At 34.7% G+C, this 9,294-nt stretch overlaps 1 protein-coding gene across 3 annotated transcripts in view; it reads right to left on the minus strand.

Moving 5' to 3' along the window:
• Positions 1-8,812, minus strand: part of LOC143223400 (MOB kinase activator 3B-like) — a 35,420-nt gene extending 26,608 nt beyond the window's left edge. The window contains exons 1-3 of one of the 3 annotated variants that reach the window (XM_076451344.1): positions 8,514-8,810; positions 3,014-3,100; positions 926-1,076 (exon numbers count right to left, since the gene is read on the minus strand). In XM_076451344.1, the coding sequence (XP_076307459.1) occupies positions 926-1,076; positions 3,014-3,016 (154 nt within the window). In that variant the 5' untranslated portion in view covers positions 3,017-3,100; positions 8,514-8,810. Of the gene's footprint in view, positions 1-925; positions 1,077-3,013; positions 3,101-8,513 lie in introns of all 3 variants that reach the window. The other 2 variants (XR_013012901.1, XM_076451343.1) reach the window with 2 other exon arrangements.
• Positions 8,813-9,294: the final 482 nt, after the last annotated feature.

Genomic DNA, 9,294 nt, shown 5'->3' on the forward strand with positions numbered 1-9,294 from the left:
GTGCAGAGAGAGACTACTACAACAATTTGTTGTTCAAGTGTTTTAAGCTAAGGAAAGGCTTAGAGTTTATATAGACTACATAAAAACTACAAGGCAAGGAGAGGCGTGATTCAGGAATCAAGTGTTGATAATTTTATCAATGTTTCCCATGGATTATCTGTTTAAGAGGAAGAAAGAAAAGGTTGAAAATATGTACTTGAATAACAAAGGAAATAAATTAAAGGCTTTGGAAGCCTAGATTCAGATGGTTCTTTGACAAAAATTGTTTTTGATTGGAGTTGTACCTTATGGAAAAACTGGTTTGTCATATAATGTGATTTGTGCCTGAATCCTTTTAAAATGTTGTTCAGTAGTAACTAATTCAACAAGGCACATTAAAGTGAATAATAAATAAAATTAAAAAAGTATCCTTCTTTCACCATTTAATTTTACTTGTGCGTGTGTGCGTGTTTAGCAAAGTCACATCAGGCTATCTGCCGTGTCCACCAAGGAGAATCAAACCCCTGATTTTAACATCATAAATCTAAAGACTTACAGCTGTCCCAGTGGGGGACTTTACTTTTCAATAACCACCAACTTCAGTACGTAAAATGACCTTCTGCTATCTTGGATTTTCATACATTTGTGCCTATTATTAAAAGTTCATTAAAAAAATGTAATGTGCTGATGCTGATAAATTGAACTTAAGTTTTTAATTAAATAAACTTAAAGAGAGAAAGAAGGGAATATAATTTAAAGCTAAGATGTCCCTTAACTATTGAAGTTCCTCTCAAATATATTTATGTCCCAAATTCCCTGTGCTGTTATGCCTTACAATTAAAAATATACGACATTAACAACCATTAGAACTTATTCCAGGTGAAACTTTAATGCTATATGAGCTTAAAATTAAAGTAAATAAAAATACTAGAATAGCTATCCTTACCATGAACAGCCACCCAGTCATTTAAACTTTCCCTAGGGGGAAGTCTAACTACATCTTTCAAATCTATCCCTGACTTCAGTGATGCTTGGGCTTGTTTGTGTAGAGAAAACTTTAAAGTTCCAGGCTCAAACTTCTTCCTAGGCCTGAAAGTCTATAGAACACAAACCAGACATAATACATAATACATTTTACATCTAGCAATGCAATGAATGAATGAACATGTGTTGCTTTGATGAAAACTTTTATTTATGTTACAACTAAAAAAAATAATTAAATTTTAGTAACAATTAAGAGAATAACTGAAATGTAAAGGAATTTCAGAAAAAAAATTGTTTAGGAAAACATTAAACAACTAGATGGGAAGTAACTAAGTGAGATGCATAAAGAAGTTTTAAAATATTATTAAATTGTGCAACACTGCAGTAAAGTTATCATTTTCTTAAACTGAAAATGTATTTCTAATAGATACTGACCTCAACTTACTAAAAGCTTTCAATTTACACTGCCCTCTATCAGTACAAATTTTTCCTTGCCACTAGCCTTCATATCCCACTTACTTCCACATACTAACATCCAAGTAATTATGCAGCAACCCTCCACAAACATTTCCACTTTAAGAAAATTTTAACTTCCGACACTGTATCTCATCTTTCCCTCACAAAAAGCTAGAATTACACATTGAACAGGTGGAGGACCAGTGAGAAAGTTATTCCCTCGAAAAATTGCCTAAAAGAAAAATATGGAGTACAAGAAGAAATTACAAACAATACTTCTGTGAGAGAACAAACAGCTTCCAAGATAGGATACTATTTACTCATTACTAATGTTTCACTTAAATACCAAGAAAGGGAACCACAATAAAAATTACAGAAAAAGATAAGACCTCCCCAATGTAGAGTGCCTAGGGTGCAATAGACTGTAAAGGGGAGTTTGACCTCAACCAACGCCTAGTGGCAACTGGAATCACACATCAGTTCTGCAATAGGAAGAGGTTTCTTCATCTGTCATCTCAAGAACAAGTTTGCACAGGTAAAAGGAGCTTCTGCACCAAGAGTCCACTGCCAACGCAACTGATACTAGACCCACCAGAAAGTTGGAGGGCCCAGGTGAGTGTCCATTCTCAGTCCAAAACCTTGCAAAATGTGGAATTTTCAATTCAGTCTATGGTAGAAGGAGGGTAACCATCCAAATAACACATGTGAGAACTTATGCGGTTGATTTGGCTCTAACCAACTCCTAATCTTGAGAAAAAAAGGGTGCTGGAGAGACAAACTGCAATATATAGTGGAGTGCCATTTCAAACACCTCGTAGCATTCAAAACTGTACATCAGGTCTGTAGTAGGAAGTGCTTCACACTTTCTACACTAGTAGAATATCCTTACCCTACTCAAAACTGAGTAGCATTGAGCAAACTCAGGAAGATAGGCCTCCATGGTTCATTACCCTAATGGCTAGAAACTGATAGGTGACAAGTACTTTCAAACTCAACTAGAAGAGGAGGGTGGGGGAATGTGTTGGAGATCCCATAAGACCACAGCATCAGAGAAAGTGCAATGGTTGACCATGACACCTAGTTTGAAAAGCAGAGCAATTAACCAACATATAGAAGTGTTTTGAATTGTACATTAGGTTTATGGTAGGAAAAGCCTCAAATATTACAGATCCTCACAAATGGACAATAGTTTTATCTGCTTTACCCACATTAATCCATGAGTTTACAGTTTGGACAAACATTGTGGACCAAAACACAATGAGGTATACCTTACAAGCAGTCCTGCAGGACACCCCATCTCAATGGTGGACATAATATAACCTGGATATGTGTTATGACATTGTATTTTGAAAACATAGAGAACACATTGACTTAGTTACTCAACCAACACCAGGCAGCATTTGGAATTGCACATCAGGTTTGAGGTAGGAAGAGCTTCAACGTTACAATCTCATGACATGATACATGATCAGAAGTCATACAGTGCAAATTTAAAACTAAGTAATACCTGGTCAGGCACCACTTGCTGAAAAGTGGGAACGAAATATATGATAAAGGCCTCTGCAAAGAAAAAGAAAATGAGTGAATTACTTACCATCTACAAATAGATAGTTATAGCACTGATGATGTCCCCCAAGGAAAGACAAAAATGTTCAGTCATGGACATGGTAGGGTGACAAATCTGAAATGAAGAAAACGTGAAAAAGGCAGCAATCATTAGGAGCAAGAGAAAAAAAAATGCCAGGCAAATTAACAGGATTCCAAAGAAGAAACAAATGGACTCAGAAAATGTGGAAGGGAGAGCCCAAATCAGGCAAAAGAAGCAGATGGGATCAGAATGGCAATAAAGATGAGAGATGGAGGGAAGGTAAGGGTGTGAAGATAGAAGTATCCTCGTGAGCAGCTGAGGTCCTGGCAAAAAGGAATAATCAGAAAAGAACATATGGACTAATAAAACAACATACCAAACATCAGTCATGAATGCATCTGAATGAAAATATTGGAACACAAACAACAGCATGAACATGGACTTCAAAGAAAGGTGATACAATGAACACAAAAGTTCCAATGAAGGATGGGGGAAGAGTATGGAAGACCATGTAGAGGTACTAATCCAGAAGGGAAGTAGGGTGGGGTAGATGGGAAAAGCAGAAGGAATGAAACAACATAGGTAAGACTGATAACTGGAAAATGCAAGCCTTGTAGTTAATAACAGAAGAAACCAAAAGGCCCCATTGAAAAAGCCAAGGCAAAATGACAGTATGTGAGGAATTGCAAGAGAAGAAGAGTTAAAACTCCTCATGACAGACCAACAGCAGTAAGTGTACTATGGACAGTGGTAAACTGCTATGGGGGAAGGACTAATGGGATAAGAAATGAAAAAAAATTACACATGAAAGTCCAGCCCTTCAAGTGAGGGACCAAATAAAGCCACTTGTGAAGACAAATTACAGGTTTGGATGGATGATACATGTTAGAAAGTGGGTGACAGAAAAGTGGCCAATATGAAGCAACCAGCAAAATGCTACATAGATTGCATTAAAGTATGGCAAGGACACATAGGAGAAGAAAAAAATTTAACATATGCATCAATGACAAGCAGGACATTAAAATTAGGGAAGTAGTTTACTGAGAAGATTGACAAAAACATCTAAATCTGAAACACCCCACAGAGCACACAAACCCAAAAAACGTATGAATCCAAATGCCACTCCACAGGGAGAATCTTGTCAGGATGAGATAACTGATCCATGACAAGATTCAGAGTACAGAGATTTGGCATGCTAATAAAGTGATAGCAGTAGGTCCAACATAGAAGAATCAATGTTTGAAAACAGAGGGCTGTAGACCAACTGCCCCTTGCATGGAGATAGACAAGACTAAACATTATAAATTCTGGAGCCCATGAAAAATGAAGTACAGCTAGACAAACAGCAAGAATTTCCAAGAGACTGACATAAAGAGAGCACCCAGAAAGAGACCATCACCCCAAAACCTTCTGAGTGTCAAGATACATTCACAAACCAGAAAAAAAGAAGTATCTATAAAACATAACAATCCAGATGAGGAAGAGAAACACCTACAACAGTATGATTTTGACCCAACCACCAGTTAAACTTGTCTTGTCAGACAGAAGAAAAGATCAGAGGAAAAAGAGGAGCATCTAAAAATATCCTGAGCAATGCTCCATAGGTCTATCAAAACCAAATGACAATGACATGAGGACATGACCAGAGGGAATGAGGGCTTCAAGAAAATCCTATGTCACTAAACAAAAGAACCTCTCACACAGTGGGAGAGGGAGAGAATATGGTGCTACATATGAGACATTCCACAGTTCACAATCAAAGTGAAATAGGTTTGGCACAGAAGAAGGAAGGAGTTGAATAACACACAGAAATGAACAAAAAAAAAATTGTGTGGATGTGAGAAAAAACATCATTTTGACAAGCTAATCCACCATGACATAATTCTAGAAAAAAAAAAAAGATGCAAGAATGCATCATCTTTTGAGGAGACATGAAGCAGCTAAATGCTCATATAAAGGTGGAAATGAAAGATTCTGGAATGAATCAGGCATGCAAAAAATGGAATCTTGAAGAGGGATGAAAATGGGATTGTGAAACAGCTGTGGAAATAACTGGAAAAACAGGACTAGACTTACTGAAAATAACTTTTATAACCCATGAACTGGCCATCAGGGATCTCCAAAGGTGGGCAAATTGGAGGAGTCTGGGCCCCACTACCACCACCCTTGACTCCAGAAGGGTGATCAGAGTAAAATTAATATATGACAAGGTAATTCATTTCATGGAGTTTGTAATCACACTACCACAGTAACAGCAGTTGTAGTTGTGACTACCTAAAATTAGAAGTACATAAATTTACAAAATTGAAAGATACGAGAAGATAAATAATTTTTAACATGCCACAAAAGAGAATGAAATTGATAAAAAACAATATAACTGAAGTAGAAAAATGAAGAAATTAAAAACTTGTGAAAGCACATCTATACAATAAGACTATCAATCAAGAATCTGTTAACAGATGCAAGATTAGATAGGGCATTAGTTACAACAGGGGTAATATTGCACTCCTGCTAATGGAAATTTGCTACATAATCACTTGCATGTTAGTATGCAGAGATAAATGGGAGTGTCAAGGCTAGAGGCAAGTGAAAATGTGTGCTGATAGAGGGCAGTATAAGACATGAAACAAGGTAAGATATTGTATCAGAAGCCACATTAAAAATGTTTTAGGAAATGCTCATTTTAAGTAATAGCAAGACAACCGAAGGCCAATAAAATCTTAGAGTATATGCATTTAATCAACAGTATCCATAAGAAAAATACAAACATAAGCATATTATAAACATATTAGGTTTTGTCAACCAATTTACATTTTAAGCAATTGTTTTATTACTTGCCAGATTGAAATAACACTTTTTAAAAGAATGTTAAAGAAGGTAATGGATGTGTAATTTTATATTTCAAAAATAAAGGTACTGCTTTTGTTATAAACTTTTGTATTCAGAATAACTGAAGTTTGTTAATATGGCAGCTGGACATGTTAAAAACTTCACCACTCACATGCTTAGTAAGCACCAAGAATACTTTTGCATGCACCTCAATGTATCCAGAGTACCTTAAATAATCAAAATATTCTCCAATGGTAAGAATGCCAATTTGCTAGACTATTTTGTACATTTTGAATAACAAAGAATAATTAGTACAAAAATATTATAACTAAAAAAAGTTAAGAAACATAATGTACAAATATTTCAATCATTCCCTTAAGTTCACCTTTATGGAAATCAGACAACTGATGATCTATTACATCATCTGAAAGGCAAATGACTGGTCATTTAGCCTATGTTACAGACAGTAGTCTACAGAATCTTGTCATAGTCCACTCTGAAGTAAGTCACAGAGTTGAAAATGTCCTGAGTACTTATGAATTATGGCTAAAGCACATAAAAGCTTAATTTTTCTCATAAGGAACCATCAGAATAATGGAAGCTTGTCAATTACAGCAGAATAATTCAAGTTGGCTACAAGTCTCTGAAAAATGTTGGTAGCAAAATACATAATTGTTTCCACAACACAATAGACAATAATCCATAACACATGCAAATGATTACCAGCCACAACAAATGTTCACAGCCATAACAGGAAGGTGGGTCAATATACCAGCAGTAGTAAACAGACTAAATAAAACCAACCAGTATACCAGACATTCTAATTGATGTATTATAGTCACAGCAATGCATAAAACAGCTTAACTGTATTGGTACCAAAGACATATTCAATTATAAATGACATGTAAAACAATATTCTTCCTACAGATAAATCACATAACACCTACCGCCAGGCACATGTAACAGGCAACATTCATTTGGAGAGAATATGGAACAAAATATGCTACTATTTTTATACTGCACATGTTGATGATACAAGGACATGACTGACAGCCATTGTATCTACATACCTCTACATCCTATAGAATTGTATCACAAATGACATCCATTACCTGGACCTTTTGTGCTGCAAAATGTTAATGCAATCTGCCCTTACTTCAGCCTAACTGATGATAATGTCTATTCAGCACATTACTTAAACTGTAGACTAAATGAATGGTGTGACCTGCATGCTTATTAAACATTTTAAGGCATGCAAAAGATGCTTTCTGGTGAAGTACTAATTTTCTGACATTATACGAGCTACAAACAACAAGGAACCACTTGGCCCACAACTGCTGTCTCATTCATTTCATCAAGCATATGTATGTCTATATCCAACTGTGACTTCCCATATACTCATCAAACTGTCTCTTTTGCTCTCCCTATTTTATTTCATCTATTACCTCTGAAGATACTTACTCCAAAGTTAAACTACTCTGTTTCAACAAAAAATGAAATTGCCTAAATCTCAGATGGCTTCAACACCACAAAATCTTTAATTGATATCTCTTTATCCTAGCACTCTTTCCCATTATACATGAAAAATATCATGCATTAATTCTACTTAACCCATTTATAATTTTGAACATTATATTCAGATCCCCTTTAACAATTATTTTCCCATTAGAAATTAATTTTAAGGAGGTTAACCCATCTTCATATAATAGTCATTCTAGCTAAGTTATCACTGTAGTAGCCCTTCTCTGAAACCTTTCCAACTTAATCCTTCTTTAAGTAAGTAGCCCAAGACAGTCTTCATAAAGGGTTGTGGTCTATGTTGTACACAATTCTAAATATGGAGCTTTTCCCAAACTCAAAATTACAAGAGAATATTAAGTAACTGGTTGGCAAGTTGGCACCTTCTCTGAACCTGGGACATCCACTTTCCTTTTGGATTTTCTATGATAATATTTTATACCAATAATAAAGCCCTCAAATAATTGCAATTCTTCATTGTTTATGAGCCTTGTACATGTACTATACAAGCATTTTTACAATAAGTTCAATGATATTTTATTATGTTATAGTAAGTTAACACTTCTGTAAACATTTGACACATTTGGTTAGAAAACATCAAAATTGACTGACGTACACCACTTATTTCCCATGTATACACACAATGTGTAACTAAGTATGAAACTTTCTTTTATGATCTTTTGTTTTACTTACTTTGGTATTTACACCAAGTGTCAGTCATACCTGATCACCAAAAATATAAGATACCTGCTGTGGTTTTGTTTTATGCTGTAACTACTGCCCTTGGTAATTAAATATAAATTAACCCAAACAGAACCACGCCAAATTAAGAAAGAAAAATGATAGAACAATGTCAAAATACAAAATTTAGTATGTACCTCAGTATTCGGGCTAAGAACGGAAACTAAAAATGGTAATACCACTAACGAAACGAGGTTGAATTTCCTCTCACACAAGCATGTTAATTAACAAAACATAAAAATGAACTTAACACAAATGAAATTACACTTTACGTCTTTTTTTAATATGACAACTGAGTTAAGGCAAAAGTCGTGAACTTACACATTACATTAATGTTGATGTTCAAAAATAAAAACATCAAATTTGGCTTAATTATATATTCTAAAGGTATAAAATAAGATACAAAATTAAACCTCACTTTTTCCTTATGAAATATATCAACAAAGTTCGCCATCGTAGGAAGTATATTTGATAGGTTCTGTGCGGTTGGTGGCGTTAATGTTAATATTCCACAATTACTCAAAAGTGGTTATATAAATATATATACATACACACAATTTGTAAGTAATATATTGTCTACTAGTACTGGTATTTTCAAATTAAACAGCACCTTGCACCAGTGCTTTCCAAATTTTTCAGCTCCTTTCACACTTTTAATGTTCCAAACATGTTAAAAAAAGTCCATATGGCAAGCCTAGTGATGCCATTCCCCCCTCCGTGATTAAGACAGACAGATATTGTTGTTATACTATGTATCCAGGAGAAAATAAATCGAATTTTAAATATACAATACTCATGAAATTTATAACACACTAACATTACTAAATAAAAATTACTTAATAATTGCAAAAATTCTACGACACGCTTGAGACACTTTAGCAAGCATTACTAAGGAGCCAGGTCAAGCACCTTTCATGTTCAAGTAAAATCATTCCTGATTTAGAACTGCTAATCAATGGGAAAAGGGAAAACTATCACTAACAATAGCAACATACGCTACAAAAGTGACAACACTTAACAACTATTTCCTCAAAAATAAAATGTGTGTTTTTTACTTTTCTTTCTCTTGGGTTTTGTGGATATATATATACATATTCAGCTACAATCTTTAAATACCAAGTCATCCTTAGTTGTCCACATTTTATGTTTATAAGGAGATTGACTGTAAGGGCATGAATGTCCAAAGAAATAATTTGTAG

Source organism: Tachypleus tridentatus, chromosome 8 (assembly GCF_004210375.1).
Source record: "Tachypleus tridentatus isolate NWPU-2018 chromosome 8, ASM421037v1, whole genome shotgun sequence".
Classification (NCBI taxonomy): Eukaryota; Metazoa; Arthropoda; class Merostomata; order Xiphosura; family Limulidae; genus Tachypleus; species Tachypleus tridentatus.